Source organism: Lissotriton helveticus, chromosome 7 (assembly GCF_964261635.1).
Source record: "Lissotriton helveticus chromosome 7, aLisHel1.1, whole genome shotgun sequence".
Lineage (NCBI taxonomy): Eukaryota > Metazoa > Chordata > Amphibia > Caudata > Salamandridae > Lissotriton > Lissotriton helveticus.
The window spans coordinates 1,273,172,174-1,273,192,428 of NC_136068.1; the positions used below are offsets into that span (position 1 = coordinate 1,273,172,174).

Genomic DNA, 20,255 nt, shown 5'->3' on the forward strand with positions numbered 1-20,255 from the left:
TGCCAAGTTAAGGTGACAACTACAGAAAGACTGTGGGCGTACAGTCAAGAAAGGTGATCGCTTGGACGGAAGTAATCATTTTTCAGAGTATGAATGGGATGCGTGCATGACCGAGGAGACGAGCTGAGAAAGGAGGGGAACTGCTGCGAAGGGGGACGGGTGACGTTAGCTAGAGCCGCGCTCTGGTTGGGCGGCTAGAGTGACGTCGGAGGAAAGTCGCGTACGGATAGGCCAGTTAGTGAGAACGGCGCTGAGATTGGTGGAGTGTCATCAGGAAGTAAACAAACGCGGAGAAAAGAGAAATCATGAAGTGTTTTAAGTGTTTGAAAGGGATTTTTAAACGTAAACGAAGTGAACATTATTACGGGGAAGAGGCTCCCCCGGAGGGTACGCCAGCTCATTATATGGCAACGAATGTTGGGCTGCATACCATATTATGGATTGGGGCTTGGAATAAGCTTACGGAAGGGAATGAGGAAATGCAGTTCCCGAGGTACGGGACGTTTAAATTAGAGGTGTTACATCGGCTAAAAGCAACCATGTCCTCATTGAAACCCTCGCCCAGACCAACACAGTTTGAGGCTCTTAATGCATGGATTAAGGCTGCACACGACCGAAATTTGAACAGGCGTCAACAAAGGCTGACGCGATCGGTAAGGGCAGTGCGAGATTCCAAATGGGATGAGGAAGAAAAGCGTTGGAGGGTACAGACTATTGAGGTGGAGAAAATGTATCCGATGAGGGAGGTGTCAGGAGGAGGAAATCTCATGGAAGAAGACGAGGAAAGCGAGTCGGAGGACAATCTGATAAACAGATTGTTAATGGATAGACCACCTCCGAGAGTGGAGTTGATAGAAGATAGAGGGCTCGCAAGGGAAGATGGGAATGACATAGAGGGATATACACCACTCCCTATATCGGAATGGACACCAATCAAAAGTGGAGAAACACCTCCAAACAACACTGTACAGAGTGTAGTGGGAAGGTTTGTGGTGCAGAAAACGCCAAACACCGAAAGGGTTGAGTCTGTGGGATTGCCAGACGCTCTTCAAGTGCCTGTTACCATAGGACCCATAGTTTTGATCTATAATTCTGAGAGAGATAGGGGGGAACAACAAAGGCAATTGGATAGAGAAAGGATCGAGATGGAAAGGAGGAATAACGTGACAAATGCATGGAAGCAATTGCCAGGTTCGGTAACATGGAACATTAGACACAACTGTCGGTCCCAATTCAGAACAGGGAGGTCCGAGAGGACCAATGGATCTAAGGGGACCACGGCCAAGACCCTATTCAGAATTAAGAGCTGATTTGAGGGAATGGGACGGGTCCATAGTATCCCCGAGTAACAGGACAAGAACGGAACAAGAGTGGGATACCAGGGGCAATGGGACAGTATCTCATTGTGGGGCCAGCGAAAGTAGTCAGGGCCGGGAAGGCCAAAGTCAGGAGAATAGAGGGGATGCATGTCCTACAAATCAGAGAGAACAGCCGGAACAAAATACTAGGATTGTAGAATGTGAGGAAATGTCCCGTCTCTGGGGGAAAGGAGGAGATGAGGCGGTACGGGCTTTTCAGAATAGGTTTAGGTGCCTTCATCATACACTCGGGGAAGACGTTCAACATTGGAGAAAGGAGAATAGTGACAGGTCCCGCCATGCTTCGAGTAATCAAGAATCACAGGGAAACAGTGAAGAGAGGGGGAGCAATGGGATGCCTTACTATGCACCCAGAGAAAACAGGCAGATCGGGGAAGGCGGAAAAATGAGAAATAAGGAAGTATTTCATCATCCACCCCGAGAAGATGGAAAGGCATGGGACCTAGAGAGATGGGAACAGGGGAGAACTCCCTTTAACTCACCAGTGCCTAGGCGCAGAGCTAGGAGCTGGGACGGGAGGGAGGCAGAAGGTACATCTGGACCAGAGGTCTTAAAAGCTGAAATTAAGGCAAAAAGGCTTGATGTTACTAGTTTAAAATCAGATGTTGATGAGATAATAGATGGAACATTGCCTTTGGAAAGGATAGAATTGTATGAACAGGATGAGTTATTGTTCATGGCAAAGGATATTACTAGGAAAGCTAGAGCGTTTCATGAGAAATTGACTGATTTGGCAGACAGGTATGCCGTGGATTTGTCTAGGACAAGGGCATTACAGAGTAACCACAGATTACAGTACGCAGACCAAGATCTAGATGAGAAGAGGACTACTGGATTAAAAACACACATAAGAGAGCTGGTAACAGGGATAAGAGTGTGGAGGGAACTGGATAAATGGGAAGAAAGGTGGTCGAAAAAGGGCACAGTTAGGCGAAGTACAAATGTGATGACCCCTGAGGGAAGGGTAATGCAGATGGAGGCATTCCCTTTGCGAGAAATATCAAACGGAAATTATGTACATGTGCCCTGGAGTAGAGGAGATTTAGCTGCATTTACCAACTCATTTCCGAAGTTGCGGGACAATCCAGTCGAATGGTATAAACAGGTAGAGAGGTTTGTCAAAATCTCGAAAGTACTGTGGATGGATTTGAACACGTTGTTTGACATCGTGGTCCCATCTGATTTGTGGACCCCGTGCAAGACTAGTGTTGAATGGCCAAATACTGAACCAGTGAGGGATGCTCGGACTAATGGACCGTCCGAGATTGTCATGCAAAAGTATGAAAGGGTAATAGCATGGCTGAAAGATAAGGTACCACCACAGGACATAGATTGGGTAAAAATAGACCGAACAAGGCAGGAACCCAAGGAGACAGTTCACGAGTTTTATGAAAGATTATTGAAAACATTCAAGCAATACAGTGGACTAGATGTAATGGATCCCAAAGATATAGGGCAGTTTGTGTCAAAGTTTGTCTTGGGGTTGAGACCTGATATTTGTTTGATGATACAGCAACATTTAATCTGTTGGCAGAACAAACCACTAGATGAGATTTTACGATATGCGAGGTACTGCAGTGACGAGATAGATTCTAAAGCCAAGAATCTAAAGGAGAAATTGATGGTGGTGCAAATGCAGTCCGCTGGGAAGGGTGGCCAGCAGAAGCAGAGGATGGGACGAAAACCAAATGGTCAGAGCAAAGATAATGAAGAAGGGCAGAGACCTAGGATAGACTTTGCCACTTTAAAGAAAACGACAAAGTGTCATCAGTGTCACCAGGTGGGGCATTGGCGACGCGAGTGTCCCTTTAACCCTGAAAATGGAGAGCTAGAAGTAGAAGAGCAGGTCCAAGAAGACCCAGTGCAAAAGGTGACAGTTCCGAGCAGTAAGGTGGCCAAAGGGGGGACTTCGGCTCCACGGGCCCAATTCCCACAGCCACCGAAGATAGCAGCTGGAGGAAAGGTCTTTAAACAAATGCCTCTGTTTATCGAGGAAGAAAAATGTTATTACATTGATCCATTGACAGGACAACGGGTGAGCAGTGAAGAGGACTGTACCCTCGGGGCAGTTCTAGAAGTGGATCAGAGAGGGCCATTTGTTGAGGCAGAAGTGGCAGGGTGTCCCACTACGTTCTTAGTGGACACTGGGGCTACTCGTTCGACTCTGAGATCAGCGGTAGTTCCAGACTTGCCAATGTCAGGGGAAACAATTCAAGTGGTAGGAGTCGCAAATAAAAGAATGACTAGTCCCTTGACAGAACCAGTGTCTGTGAAAATTGGAAACCACATGAACGAACATCAGTTTGTGGTTTGTGACTCGAGTCCGGTATGTCTGTTAGGAAGGGATTTGTTGTGCAAATTGAACTGCACCATATACTGCACCCCGCAAGGAGTGGAGGTACAGACTACCGACGAAGATGCTACTTTTAAGGTGGCCAATTCCAAATCTTGTGTAGAACTATATCCTACTCTGACAATAGAAGATCTTCCCCAAGACCTACGAGATGCAGTGGCGTCAGAGGTATGGGATTTCACAGGAGAAGAAATAGGATTGATTAAGGGGGTAGAACCGGTAAAAATTTTGGTAAAACCAAATGTTGAGTTTCCAAGAACGCCTCAATACAAATTGTCCCAGGAAACGATTGCGGGAATAAAACCTGTGATCGAGTCAATGATACAGCAGGGAATACTGAAAGAAATCGTGGGTAGTCCTTGTAACTCCCCGATTATGGGTTTGCAGAAACCTAGTGGGAAATTCAGGATAGTACAGGATTTACGAAAGATTAACAACATAGTCGTTTCATGTTGTCCCGTGGTACCGAATCCATCAGTGATATTGTTTCAAATACCATGTCAAGCAGAATGGTTCACAGTGATAGATCTTTGTCAGGCTTTCTTTTCAATCCCATTGGATGAAGAGAGCAGGTATCTTTTTGCTTTTAAAATGGAAGATCGCGTTTTAACATGGTGTCGAATCCCACAAGGATTCACAGATAGCCCATCCATCTTTAATCAGTTGCTGAAAAAGAATCTTGAGAATCTAGTACTGCCACAGAACTCGGTTCTGGTACAGTACATAGATGACCTACTTGTTGCGTCAGAAACAGAGGAAGCTTGTAAAGCAGATTCAATTGCCTTACTGAATCATTTAGCTGAAAATGGACATAAGGTATCTCCGAGCAAGTTGCAGTATTGTTTGACAGAAGTACAGTATCTAGGGCACAGGTTAGAAAAAGGGAAACGTAAGGTGTCCCCGGAGAGGATTGAGGCGATAATGAAAATGAATGCGCCTACAACACAGAGAGAAGTTAGAATGTTCCTAGGAATGGTGGGTTACTGCCGACAGTGGATAGTTAACTTTTCACTGAAAGCAAAGCCCTTACAGAAACTGACGCACAAGGAGGTGAGTGATCCGGTACCATGGGATGAAGAATGTTTGGTGGCGTTTTTACAGCTGAGAGACGATTTATGTCGTGCTCCGGCTCTGGGAATGCCAGATTATGAAAAGTCATTTTCACTCTATTGCTGTGAGAGAGAGGGATGTGCTTTGTCAGTCTTGGCACAGACCCACGGTAATGCCCGTAGACCAGTTGCATACTTTTCGGCTACATTAGATCCAGTAGCCGCAGCGTTGCCCGGATGTCTCAAATCCGTTGCTGCAACGGGTGTCAGCATTGAAAGGAGCGAGAGTATTGTGATGGGACATCCAGTAGTGGTGTATGTACCACATTCAGTTGAATTGTTAATGACCAGGACGAAGACGCAGCATCTGACCAATAGCAGGCTCACGCGTTACGAGCAAGTTATACTTGCCGCAGAAAACGTGACTCTCAGGAGATGCTCTGTCTTGAATCCTGCTACTTTGATGCCATTACCTACTGTAATAGAAGGCGAAGGATGTGAAGACCACGATTGCCTTGATGTGACTGAACTATGCACGAAACCCAGACCAGATATTGTGGATGAGCCATTGTCTGACCCCGATGAAATTTACTTTGTTGATGGCTCATGTTTAAGAGACGATACTGGTCGGTTGAGAGCAGCTTATGCTGTTTGTACCATTACTGGAGTTGTGGAAGCCGCTTGCCTGGAAGGAGTACATTCCGCACAGGTAGCAGAAATTATTGCCCTAACTCGTGCCTGCATAGCAGGAAATGGAAAGAGAGTCACCATCTACACGGACAGCCAATATGGTTTCGGTGTGGTTCATGATTTCGGGCAGTTGTGGTCTCAGAGGGGTTACATGACCTCCTCTGGTTCGCCCATTCGAAATGGAGAATTTGTGCGATTGCTGATAGAAGCATTACAAGGTCCTGTTGACATCGCGGTAGTGAAGTGTGTAGCTCATACTAAGAATACAGATTTTGTGTCACAAGGTAATAGATATGCTGATGAAGTCGCACGCTATTGTGCGGAACAAAGTTATTCTTTCTCAAAGGTGGAAATAGAAGGTGCAGAAGAAAAGACTGAATTAAGTATGATGTTAGAAACTGTAGACACTTGGGAGGATTTAAGAATAATGCAGGAGAACGCACCTGAAACAGAGAAAAAGGCATGGGAAATAGCAGGTTGTGTGCGAAGTGAAATGGATTTTTGGGTTTCAGCAGATGGGAGAGCTGTGTTACCTGAAGAATTAGCTAATCCCATGGCGAGAGAAATACATGGTCCAGTACATCTAGGAAGGGATGCTATGATGAGAGTTTTTAGGCAGACTTGGTATTGCCCGAAATTCAGAATAGCAGCAGAATCAGTATGTAAGCGATGTGTTACTTGCCAACAGCTGAACGTAGGCAAACGAACACCAGTCACACTGAGTCACATTGGGAGGTCGGGGGGGCCTTTCAATAGAATGCAACTAGATTTCATCGAAATGCCAAGAGTCAATCGCCTTCGGTATGTGTTGGTGATTGTATGCGTATTTTCCAGATGGGTTGAAGCGTACCCTACACGTAGGTGCGATACACTCACAGTGGCTAAATTGTTGCTCAGGGAGTTGATACCGCGCTTCGGGGTGCCTGCCTCTTTGGAATCTGACAGAGGAAAACATTTTAACAGCGAAATAGTGAAGATGTTGTGCTCCACACTGAATATCGATCAAAAGCTGCATTGTAGTTATCGACCAGAAGCTTCAGGAATTGTGGAACAAGTGAATGGCACTTTGAAGAATAGATTGGCTAAAGTAGTGGCATCCACATCCTTGAGTTGGCCAGATGCTCTTCCTTTAGTGCTCATGAGCATGCGCAGCACACCTGATAGGAGGACAGGTCTCTCTCCCCACGAGATCCTGATGGGGAGGGCCATGAGACTTCCTACAGTTCCAACTACTGCTCTATTGAATATTACAGATGATCTGATCTTGGATTATTGTAAAGGACTGTCTGACGCCATCCATTCTGTGTCCCTTCAGGTGCATGCAGTTGAAGTTCCAGCAGCGAGGAACCTGTGTCATGACCTGAACCCAGGGGACTGGGTCTTAGTTAAAAAACACGTCCGGAAGAACTGCCTAGATGTTCGCTGGCGTGGGCCCTTTCAGGTAATCCTGATAACGAACACCGCGGTGAAGTGCGGGGGGCTGCCAAATTGGATCCATGCTTCCCATACTCGCAGAGTTCCAGCACCTCTAGAAGGAACAGCTCCCATCCCAGACGAAAGCCCGGAAGTGGAAGAAGAGTCGCAAGAAGGGATAGAGGCGGCTGAGGGGGTGTCAGAAGAAGTTGGGAACGCAACGGATTCAGAAGAAGAGCAAAGGCAGGACGGCAGTGAGACAGAAGACGCAACTGAAGGAGAGAGCAGAAGTGAATACGACTCAGACTCAGATCCGTATCGGAGCGACCAAGAACCAAGTGGGAGGACAAGGAATAGGAGAATAAGGCTTGGAGCTGCCACTTGGCCAACTCGGAGAAGAAGGCTAAGTTTGAGGTCGGCCCAGGAAGAAACGCTTACTCCTATATCCGAAGACTCAGATCCAGAAGAAGATATCCAGGATCAAGCCGAGGAGGGTCTTAGAAGATCAAGGAGGGTGCGAGTGCCTAGTAGAAGATACTCTACTCCCGACTGGACCTACCTTGTTGCAGATGTCTGGGAGACACAGAACAGGGAGGATCAGGGAAGTGGAACTGATCAGAACTGACCCGATCATCACAGTGCAAATAAGGTTTCTACTGCCAGGAGCGGAGACCGAAAGGTTGCTGACACTCAACATCGTTCATCCTGCTCTCCTGAGTGGAATAAGAAAATTGATTTTAGAGACAGTTGAGTTTCCAGTTTGCTGTTCACGATATCCAATATTGGAGGGAACTCTTCTTCATTTGGAAATGCTTGAGCGAATAGTAGAAATGCTAGGAGCGCTTATTGTTGTGGATTAATACCATATTGTGAATGTCTTCAAAGGGGCGCAGAACTGGAAAGGTGAAGAAAGTGATCTTGATTAGAACGGACCCCTTTGTAATTGTGGATGTAGAACTGATAGTACCAGGAGTGGAAATTGAAAAAACGCTAACTCTCAATTTTGTCCGTCCACTTGTCTTGAGCGAAATAAGGAGAATAATCCTAGAAAAAGTTGACTTTCCATGTTGTGGTACGAACTGCCCAGAACCTGAGGGAATGATACTTCGGATGGACATTTATGAAGACGTAGTGTCACTCCTTGAGTCATACATAACTTCAGACGAAAATAAGACTGTTGAAAAGAAATTGTAAAAACTTGTTGCAAGATAACCTAGCGCCGAGTGGAAGAAGAAAAGTGATAGGGGTTTCATTTTAGTGGATGGAGAAGGGCTAGGGTTGTCTATTTTCTACTGGACTTTGAACTGTTTTGCGGAAACAAATTGTCAAGCTTCCAAGTGTTCAAAGAAAGACATTGCAAGAGAGAAAGACTTTGTTTGAAAAGAAGAGGAAGTGAATGCTGGAAGAAAGTCAAAAACTACACTGTTTGAGAACATGGAGGCTGGCAACCCGACCCGCAGGGCAAAATGTATAGCTGTTACACTTTTAGGAGTAGTGGTTTCTCTTATAATTTTAGTGGTAACTGTTTCATTCCTAGCGGGACACGAAGGGGATGAAACCGCAGTTAAGGAGGATAAGGGAGTATCAACACCGAAAACTACCATTATTAAAGAGAAGGGAAACATCAATGAGAAAGACAAAGCATTGTTAGATGCAGAAATAAAAAGGCTTCACACCGACGAGTCACAGGGAAATTACAAGTCAAATGCTTATGCTAAATTGCTTTATGAATATGTTGATGCCATGGAAGTAAAGGATTGTTACGTTTGTATGCAATTACCAGCTTCAGTGGAGGAGGGTATCAGATACCATCATCTTCCGTTGACATATGGAATAACGTGCAGTTTATTGTTGAGCATGTTTTATGGACGAGAAGGATTCGAGTATTATTTCTCGAATTTCGACTCGACATTGCCAGAGGTTCCGAATTTCAAGCATTTGAACAAATGGGACTACTACAAAAGCGAAGACAGACTACACAAATGGTTTATTCCATGGAAAACGTTAGATACTTCACATGCTCGAAGGAACAATCTGACTTGTCAAATATCAGAAGTTGAGAAAAAGTTTATAGCACAGGTAGATACTAGATATAGGAGGCAGAAGATTTTGAAAGCATCAGGACAATGGGAAACAGATTGGACCAAGGAGGAGAGGGCACATCAAAGAAAAGGTAGTATTGGTCCAATTGCTTTGGATAAGGATAAACGGGGAAAACTGTGCATTCACAGGAGTTACTCATATTATGAAAACTTTTATGTAGGTCAAGTCCATTGTGAACATGCCTTTCAATTGGAGTATTACTCTAAGAACTTTATGAAAGGGATGCAAGCAATACCAAATGTATATTTTGTATGTGGAAGATATGCCTATGTGAAGTTACCAGATAATTGGTACGGATCATGCTATCTGGCTGTTGTCTTCCCTAAAATATATCATGTTGAGAATTTAGACACGCCTAAGAAGGAAATATCAACTAGATGGAAACGAGGGCTGGGTGCAGCCGAGGTAGTTGGAGATGTACTAGGTGCTGCATTCCCTTTCTTAGGATTGATAATGAATGACATTAAGATCAGGAGGTTAGCTACAGTCGTAGATAGGCTATCTGCCAGTACTGCAAGATCCTTGATGCTGATAGAAGGGGAGATGCAATCGATTAGGGCGATGGTTCTTCAGAACCGACTTGCTTTAGACGTTCTGTTAGCAAAAGAGGGAGGAGTCTGTAAGGCTTTGAAGGTCCAGGAATGCTGTACTTACATTCCAGACAATTCAAAACCTCTAGAGAAGTATATACAAAACATCACTGCCATACACTACGAAATTGAGGACCTGGCAAAGGTAAATGTGTGGGAAAAAGTAGGCCATGGAATGGGTAAAGTTGGAAGTTGGTTTGCCAACTTAGGAAAGGGTATCGTTTGGTACATATTGAAACCCATCATCATAATTGTGATTTGTGTAATCACTTTGTGGGGATTGGTGCGTTTGTATCAATGTTATAGAGCAAATAGGTTACAGAGAGCTATGAAGAAACAGGAAGAAGAGTTGACAGCGATGCAGGACACTCAATATAAGAGTCTGAAAGCATTAGAGAGTATGAAAAGAGGTGGAACTGCCCTGTCTTCACTTTAAAAGGTTCTACATTTTTAGTGTCTTGGTGATGATGACCCCTGAAGGTCATCAAAGGGGGGACTGAGAGAGCACAAGTTTGAAAAAAATGTATAAGTACGCCATATTTACAAGCACGTAGTTAGTTTAAACATGTTTTGCACACGAGTGTTTTATATCCAGGAGTGAAATATACAGAGTGGTTTATATTCAGTAGTGAAATGTATAGAATGTTAAGTAGAGTAACTATAATTATAACGGTGTGAGATTAAGGTAGAAATGTTTGAATATATGTGAAAACCTCATGTTCTCATGTTAAAAGAATCATGTCCGAATTAAATGTAACTTTAAAATCCAGTATAATGTGTAGGCCTTAGGGCAATTCACAGCAAACCTGAACGTGCTGCTAAATTAATGTGAGATAAGGTTGACATGGTTCTTCCAAATGTACTATTGAACTTAGGGTTAAAAGTATATGCTTTATAGATGTGTTATTTTAGAAACGTATGCTAGTTAAGAATGTTTGCTGTTTAAATCAAGTTAACGTTTTAAGAGTGCAGGGACCTGCTGCATGTAAATCAAGTAGGCCAGAGCCGATAATGTCATGTAGTTTAAATTGTCATGTGCTCGTTAGGGAAGAGGTCGAGAGGTGTCCAGCACAGAGCTTTGAGAGTGTTTTATGACTAAAGATATGGTGGAGTCTGGAATTTGAGGCCCACTGCAGGATGAGCTGTATGCAGGTGCGAGGGTCCTAATCAGCTCGAATGAAAGGGACTTTGTTCAGTGGCGCCTTGCGCAGGCCTGTAGGAGTTTCCAGGAATTTCAGGGGGTATCAGCGCACTGAAGAAGAAGCCTGGGAACCAAGGTCAACTATAACGAGGGTCTTCAAGAGTACCATCATGGAGTTTACCGCGCAAAGATGTACCACGTGAGGGGCGTCCCAAGGGGCGTTCCTATCAGAAATGTGATTTGGTATTAGGGAAAGAGACCCGGGAGGAGAGCAGAGCAGATGATTTTGGGAGCCTAAGGAAGCGGATGGGTAGGCAGATAGGCTGATCAGGAGAGACCCATTATCAGAGAAGAGACAAAGAGAAGTGCGTGATCTTCTTAGGAAGTCACCACGGCTGACACCTAGAGGGTAAAGATCTTGTTAAGTAGGGATGTCACTTAGTGTAGTGTAGGGACAGACTAACCTTAATTTTCTTTTCTGTAATGACTTTGAGGTTGCAACTTGTATCCATTTTGGCAACCCTGATGGTTTTCGAGCTTGTACTTATTATTCTGTTTTTCAGACTCAGACTATTCAAAAAGTTCATGTTCATAGTGATACCGATTTATCTTCTTAATCTCATTTTGAGAAGTTTGTATCTTCAGTTATCTTTGACTTTATATTAAAACTTTAAAACTTAAATTTGGTCAGTGGTCATTTAGAGTGGTGTAAGTTCTTAAATTGATTGACTTATTGCGAGATTACCTTTTACTCAAAGACAGGTACCAACGATTCAGTCGACATAGTTTGGGATTTGGTAAGATAATTAGTAACCAGTAATCCCGCGTTAGCAGCTCCAATGCCTTTGCTTCCTCCCTGCCTCCTCTTCTTCCTACCCCGTCCTCGTTTTGTACTATTCAGCCATTTTCTTCACTATAAATTCAGTGTAGATGGTTGTATCTGGAATTATTAGTGTCTACGTGTACCCAGAAGTAATCATTTTTGCTGACGTTAGGTTGATGTTTTTATCGCTGTGTGTTTATCTTACTGCTTGTGAGTTATTATGATTTGTGTGTGCACAGGCTGACATTACCTCTCATATCATACAATCTAAATGTTAGGTACTGATTTATGATACTTATTATGACATAGTATGCTATATTTGTGCATCCATACTATAGTGTCCTGTGCAGGCTAACTAACCCCATCCAGCCCCAAAGTTCTCACTCACACCCCCATTACAAACCGACAAACAAGACCCCAACAAAGCCCATTCTTCTCAGGTGAGCTGCGTCTCATTTCTGAGCCTTCTGGGCTCCTCAGACTGTCTGCTGGCTCTCAGAACGCTTGCCATGCGAATGCCAGGATCCCCCTCTGCTGTGCCTCTGAGCTCCTTTGCTACTTCACGGACATATCTACAAGTCATCAGACTCTTAGGGTTAGATTCTGGTCCATAACCCCGATTTCTGGCCCCACAATCCCTAATAAATCCGTTTTGAGCCATTGGCCGCTTCTGCCAACATGTATTCCTTTACTTCATGATGCACAGGTTCCCACTGACCTCTTTGCCCAAGCTCCTTTTGCTCCATCTGCCAGCCTTGAGTGTTCATTCTTTCTGTGTGTGCCCTCAGACTCCCCTGCTAGCATCAGACACCTATACCTCCCCCAACGCTCCTTTGCTGCCCCACAGAACCCTACCCCATCATGGTTTTCTGCCTCCACCCCTTTGTTGGCACTTAGAGCTGCCGAGAGGCTTCATGTCATAAAGACATTATCTGACATCATCAGCCAGCCGGGTTTTACATCCCAAAGCAATGTTCTTGCTCTGGTCTTCAATATCGCCTTTAAAATGAAAAATTAGTAAAAATACATGACTGGTGGAAGGTGTTGTGCATGGCATGGGGGCATTTGGTAGCAATATCTAAGCTCCACGTTGGCCGCCTTTAGAGCCGTAAGAATCTCAGCATCAAACTGCTGACACATAGGGGTATATTTACAAGGGAAGGGGCAGAGTGTGGCTTTGCGTTCCTGGCTTAACACCGCACTCCGCCACTTCCGAAACGCAGGGCTGCACCATTTTTACAAGAATATGGTGCAGCTCTGCATTTCCCCCCTGCTCTGGCGCTAAACTTAGCAGCCTAGCGCCAACGCAGGCACCTTTGTACTATAGTGCAAGTTAGTTTGCGTTGAGGGGAAGATTGTTCATGTGCAGGAAGGTCCCCCTTCCTGCACATGAACAATCTTAAAATGCTGTTTTGTAACTTCTATAGTAGTTACAAAATGGCTTTTTTTTTTAAATGATTGTTCATGTACAGGAATGGGGACCTTCCTGTACATAAACTATCATTGGCATTTTGCTGTTTCCATTTGTGCTGCACAACTCAGCACACATGAAAACAGCAAAAACGTAGAGAAATTAAACATTTCTCCTCGTTGTGTCAGGGTAAGACCAGGTTTTCCCTGGTCTTAATTTTGGTACTGCCTCATATTTACGCTGCCCTTGTAAATGTGGGGCAGAGTCAAAATCAATGGATGATGTGGTGGAACGCCCACCGCAACACCCAATGCCTTCCCCTTTCAACCTAAGCATAGCGGGAAAGGGGGCCTTATTTACAAACCAGCGTTAAGCCATGTTAAGTGGCTTAACGCTGCCTTGTAATTAAGGCGAAGGCCCTATCGCCACAGGAACGTCACAAAAAGTGACGTTCCTGTGCCAATAGGGGCTTGCAAATATGTCCCTTAGACTCTTAAACCCATTCCAGTGACTCTCAAATCCCATTGCAGGCACTCAGAGAACCCCTGCCAGCTCTCCAGTGAAGATGACCTCTGCCCTCAGAGTCCATTTACCAGGCCTCAGAGTCCAGCCTCCACCACAGTTCATCTGGCCTTCAGATCCCTGGCTGGTCTGGAGACCCTCGGCCTCTTATGTGCCTCAGACGCCCATAGCGCCCATCACTGCCAGATTCGCTGCACCCCATCACAACACCTCACACAGCCTATGACGGGGTTCGCATGCCCGGTCAGTCTGATTCCTCGGCGAGCACCTCTTTTCCTAACCCGGTCCAGTCTCCTGCTGAGGCTGAGCTGGACATGTTCCATACTGCACAGAGGACCCAGCCGGAGCTCCTCTGCGCGGCCTGTTTGTGTCTGAAAATCAAACTCCAGCACGTGACGTACACACACAGGATGAGTCCTAAAGTATTGTCTCGTGATGTAAGCACTATCCGGGTAATCAGTCTGCAGAGGTGAGTTCATTTAACTAATGAGAAGATACCGCCAAAGGCATTTTACCCAATGATGCACCTTGTGTTTTTTCTCTTCTACTGTTATCAGCTAAGTTATATAAGTATGCCTCTCCTTCATGCCAAGGAGCTACTTTGGTGTTATTTGAAGGAAGGATGGTTTTTTAGATGTCAGAGGAAGGGCGCACTGCCAGTATGGAAGCACTGTAGGACCAAGTGGAGTGTGGTGCAACTGGGTGAGTGGATAACCATATAACCACTCAAAGGAGAAGCCAGCAAGCTGGACTAATCCAACATAACAAGAAAAAACATACCCTATGCACACACTTGACAGGTACAAAATGGAACAATGTCCAAACGCAAATGTTCAATATAATGCAGAGAAACAACAATAATAAGCAAATTGTTATAAATAAATGAATAGGTGTCAATAAAGAAGTCTTGATCTCTTTAGTCTTGATCTCCTTGTTTTAATCAAACACAGCTTGTGAACAACCAGCCGACACGTGTTTCATCGCATCTGGCGAATCTTCAGGGCTGGAAATAATACAGAAAACAAGGAGCTATACTTGGGGATATGTACATTTGTAAGTTCGACCTTGAACACCACTTCAGGTCAGCAGTTGAGACAAGCATCACATTGGATAATCTCATGCATAGGTCAATGCCCTTGAGATGGTTGTGGGAAAACATCCTTTAGTGTGCTAAGGTGCTCAAAATTAGCTCATGTATACCATGCATTTGGGGTGAGCCGTCGTGCACTTAAGCACCCTAATTGTTGACGTGAATTCGCGTGTATAACTTGTGCTGTTGTTTCAAAGTTGTGCATGGTGAAGTGCTAAACTAAGTTCTATGCCGATGTGAGAGATCATGCGTGCAATAGGTGCTCGGTGACACAATAGTAGAAAATTCCGACACATACCTCCATTGGTTGTGTATGGACTATGCGGTCTGTCGTGATTAATAGAGATGGGTAGATTTGGAGAAACAAGAGAAGGAATGAAAATGGGAAAGAAGGGTGGAAGAAAGGAAGAGAGGTCGGAAAATTAGATGAATAAAGATGTAAGTAATTATAGATTAATCACGTGACTAGGCACAGACTTAGGGTTTGCTCTAGTAAATCACAATAAAGATTAAGGTTCTTTTCATCAGTAAATTCAGAATAAGAATTAAATGGCGATATAAAATAAAACACGGAAAGCTCACCGCTCTTCCGGTGATACTTCCGACCCGGAAGGGCCCAAGACCATCCAATTCTCTATTAAGAAGTAAAGCGCAATGGCTGCAATAAAGTTAAGAAATATATAGTTATATATAATTTTGGTGTTGGGAAAGTGGATTAGTGGTGCTAATCATAGCTATCATTATAGAAAACGAATTGTAATAGGTGCCTTCCTTTGTTTGCGCTCCTCTGGTCTGAGGATTCAAACTGCACCAAGTGATTATATGTTGGACAACATTGCAACAGCTCCTTTGAGCTAGCATAAAGATTTCCCAGAACAAGGTGCGTTGGGATTGCTGACAACCGTGAAACATTTTTATTCCTTTTGTTTAGTAAAATGACACCACATTCTATTTGAAACGCTCAAAGTATTTAAAAAGTAAAAATCACTTTTTTAAGTGAAATCCTTTAAAGACAGGAATTGCCGTTCTAATTCGGTGTGTCATATTACCTTGCAAGCGTAATGCGCTTGTTGTGGATCGCCCGGGGGAAGGTATAGATGTCAGTCACTTTGTATCTGAAATACGATATATGTGGGTCATGTTCGGTTGAAATATAAGCATGCTAGCACAAAGCATGTATCTCTACGTTGTACTCGGGACATGAATTCCGGCAGCCTACCTGTAATTCTAATATGCCTCGATCAGTAGGGATTGTTCCATTGCCTCGTCCGGACTTGGTGTCTGTAAGACAAGCAATCCGGACAGGCGGGTTAAAAACTCCAAACTGTGGATAGTAGTCAACAAATCAGGCCCCCAAGAAAGATTTTGCGGTAGCTTTACCTTATGGACGTCTTGTTTCTTTTCTCTTCTCCCGGGTCTCCGTGTTCGAAGTGCGAACACGTGACCCGGAAGTGCAAGTGCTTAAGTAGCATCCGGCCCCCTGCGTGACGTAAACGTCATTCAGGCTGGACCGATTTAAAGAGATAGAAGCAGTAGAGGGAAACCTGGACAGGGGTGTGCCTACATCAAAGTTATATGTCAATTAGGTTTTACGGTCATTTCGCCGAGAAAGGACTGGTTGTAAGATTCTTGTGAGGGGCATACCTTTTGTTTATCATTAGGTGAAGTAGTGTAAGCAAAAAGTATAAAGCATTGTAGGTGACGATCCGCAATATGCGGTAGGTGAATATTATCGCAAGCATGGTGCTAATAGATTGCATGCTCAGTGCCCTATTTAATCTGTCAGTGAACAGAGATTAGTAAATAAACTAGGAAGATGTTGCAACAGTCTCGCATATTCTCACAGCGGTTGTGGAAAAACGTGAAACGATCTCTTCCCAACCTCTCTTACAAATCTAAGAATCTCATACGATTAGTCAGACCATCAAAGAAAACATCATTACTGAAGTATAACCAGAATGCAACCTATGGGTTACACTGTGGTTATCTTTGCAATTATCACATTTATATGAAGTAAAAATACATTCGTTGTTAGAAAGGCGAACTCGAAACCTAGTAGATACCTCTATGACAAGCAACAAATTCGGTAGGAGTCAAAAAAAACGTATAATACATCAAATCGTTACATCATAGTTGTTATGTCAGTACATAGTAAGTTGATCTAAACTTTCTTTAATGTTATTCAGGATTTCAGTCGCCTAAGAAAAATTGAAGCTCCGAATCAAAGTTGAGGCCTAAGCCGACTGCGTACATTTTCATGATCCACAAGAATCCCTACTGATCGAGGCATATTAGAATTACAGGTAGGCTGCCGGAATTCATGTCCCGAGTACAACGTAGAGATACATGCTTTGTGCTAGCATGCTTATATTTCAACCGAACATGACCCACATATATCGTATTTCAGATACAAAGTGACTGACATCTATACCTTCCCCCGGGCGATCCACAACAAGCGCATTACGCTTGCAAGGTAATATGACACACCGAATTAGAATAAAAATGTTTCACTTTGGCAAAGTGCAAGCGGACAACTAGTGGTTGAGTAAATTTGAACCAGTGTGTCATATCTAGTCATCGTGGTCGACATGTTTCTGCTATTATGAGCTACCTATGCTCAGCATTCGTCAGGACCATAAAATATTCCCCGATGGTCCACGCACAGTAAGACGTGACCATTCTGTAGGGATACGTGATACGTGAATTGATCATTCGGGCCGCGGATGCGAGCTTGATAGGTAGCCAGTGGGGAGTCGCTGGATTGCAACAAATCGGGCGTAAAGGTTTCCCCTGCCGCAAGCCCAAGAAGTAACATCAACCGATACAGACAATCTCAGACCCTTGGCAACACAAGGAGAGTCAACATGGGAATTCCGTGAGTTTATATTCAAGTATCATGTATCCCTAAAGAATGGTCTCGTCTTAGTGTGCGTGGACCATCGGGGCATATTTTATAGTCCTGACGAATGCTGAGTATAGGTAGCTCATAATAGCAGAAACATGTTGACCACGATGACTAGATAGGACACACTGGTTCAAATGTACTCAACCACTAGTTGTCCGCTTGCACTTTGTTTTTATTGAAGGTCGACTATCCCTTTATTAAAATGGGTACAGGGAACAGTTGGCTTTTCTTTTAATTCACTGACACACTTTTGGGCACAAATTCACTAGCCTTCAAAACTGAACCTGATGATGAAGCCAGTCACCAACTTTGTTGGTGAGTGAGGGTTCTTTTTTGAATCACAGTTTCTTCACCAATCACTTCTGACTTGGGCTATAAGCTTAAGTAGTTTCCTTTCAGGTTGCACTGTCCAACAGACATTCCTTTGCACCTTTTGTGTCACTCTTTTGTTGTTGTAATGATTATTGAAGGGGTAGAAGAGTTACTGTTTGACCCTTCCTCTCTCGTTGTTTGATTATATTTGAAGTATGTTTTAACTCAGAGTCGTGTGATTTATTTATAGTATTTGATGATGCCCCTTCAATGTAAAATAGGCTGATACTTCTGATGAATCAGAATGTTTTACAATTTTGAGATGACAGTACTAAACTGGACTTTTGTGAAGAGATGCTGATTAAATTCTTGACCCATGGTGAGCAAAAGAACGATGAATTTAACCCAGATCTCTTGACTGGGGGTGAATGTATGATTTATTCAGCATTCTGTCCATCATTTGTTTGCGTTACATTCTTGACCAAGGCACTTTTGCTGATGAAGAGTTCCTTAATGTGTCACCTTTTGGAGAGGTATTTTCCTCTCTGCTTGTGACCCTTCAATGCCCTTTTGAGACCTAGGATTATTTACTTAATCCCGACTCTTGATCGAGCTTCTGATAAGCTGACTTTCTTGTTTTTCTCTCCTAGTTTTTTTGCCCACCTTAGTTAGAAGTTTACATGCCAAGATGATCCTTTTTCCAAATTAGTTTGGGGCCTTTTTAGTGCTTTTTGAAATGTGGTCACTGTCTAGCCCTACACATGTATTTCCCTGATTTGGTGAGTTGTAGGGTTTTCCACTGCTCAGCCTAAAGTATGAATCTGTTGAATTTTAATTGATTGATGATTGCTAATCCTGAGCAGCGTTTGATTTCTGTATCTCAGCATTATTTTTCTTGCATATTTATGTTTGTTAATGCTAGTCTCTCTGAACTTATTCTGTTATTTTGGATAACCCCCGGTGATTACGTTTTTTAAATATTTGGCAATGCGAATAGTCTATATGACTTTAAGCTTGAGTCTGTAATAAACTTCTTAACTATATTTCCGCCTGGAGTTTTCATTCTGTGGCTACATTGGTCATGGTGCTTAAATTGATTGGGTTTGTATTGAATTGTGTTAGTGGTTCTACCTTACCACTTACTGGGTCCAAAGAACCATTGACTTCAATGAGCGTCTGATGCCTGCGAAGGGTCACATATGCTACAGCAAGTCAAAACCCCCCTAATCTGCCATAACACACTTAAATAAGTATCTAGACAAACAAACGCTGTACATTATTTAATTTTGATTGGTTGACAAATCTCAGAATTAATTTCTGCTTGCTAATCCTCAGTATGTGTTGTCTTCCTAGATAGTGACACTACACAGCCCAATGGAGTCAGTCACAGAACTAGAGCTGGATTGGACCGTTCTGCCTGACCAGCAGGGTGCACCTGCGCTCCAACAGAATCACTCGAGTGAGCCTCATCACTTCGCGCTCTGGAAGAAAGGAGGCCGTTTGTTCTCTTCTCTGGTGGCTGTCAACATCCTGCTGTTTGGCTGCTGTCTCATCACCGCATGCTCGCTGGAGAAGGTGGCCGTTGATGAGTTAGAGGTCCTGGTCTTCCTGTCAAGCCTGATGCTCCTGTCTGTCCTGTGGATGTGTGTCCAGATGTACTTGACCAAGCACCAAGACGCTATCCTCTTCAAGGACCACCATGCAGGACCCATATGGCTGCGAGGTAGGTGATCTACAAACCAACCAGCATAATATCTACAAGTCTTCTAGGGCCAGGGGCATCACATGTGGTGTGAATACAGGTAACACAGGTGATGCCAGGCAATGTCTTTGCCAGCTCCATGTTTATCGTCTTGTGTTTGAATGTCAGTGAATGGAACTAAATTCAGTACTGATGGAAGACAGTGGGATGGACAGAGGATAGAGTGTAAGGTGGCAAAAGGAGTACTGGATCATTGGACTGCACCATCACTGCTAAATTAACCAGGTTACTTCATGTCACTGGGGCACTAATGGGTGATTTAGAGTTCGGTGGATGCCTGGCAGATGCCTCATCTGCCAAACTTGCAGTTCGCTCCTCATTAGAGGTGGGAAAGTGCCGGGTTTCCAATAGCGATCAGCTGGCTCATAGATCGGAACTCTCTGACTGACGGCACTCACCAAAAGCCTGTCCATCAATGTACATCACAAGAGGTGCCCTATTTAGGCTGGTCACACCAACATATATCTTTTCTCTTCAGCCGGCAGCAAAAGCCAGGTGGTCACCATCAGGAAAAAATAGAAATGACCCTCACTCAGCAGCTTTTCAGGGCCAATGTGTTTTTGCGCTTTAGAAACAATCTCTAGGGTTTGTTTCTTGAAAAAAGGAATTTGCTGAGCAGGCCAAAACAACATTACACCTGCTCTGCCTCTTCCTACAATGCAACAACCACAGTGGTATATGTAAAGGAGCCAAGGAGATCCTCACAATGCTC

The 20,255-nt window shown here is 43.9% G+C and overlaps 1 protein-coding gene across 1 annotated transcript in view; it reads left to right on the top strand.

The window, feature by feature from the left end:
- Positions 1 to 20,255, top strand: part of LOC144770175 (proton channel OTOP2-like) — a 390,107-nt gene that overhangs the window by 125,463 nt on the left and 244,389 nt on the right. The window contains exon 2 of the mRNA XM_078654481.1: positions 19,135 to 19,504. Coding sequence (XP_078510607.1) covers positions 19,156 to 19,504 — 349 coding nt within the window. The 5' untranslated portion in view covers positions 19,135 to 19,155. The remainder of the gene's footprint in view (positions 1 to 19,134; positions 19,505 to 20,255) is intronic.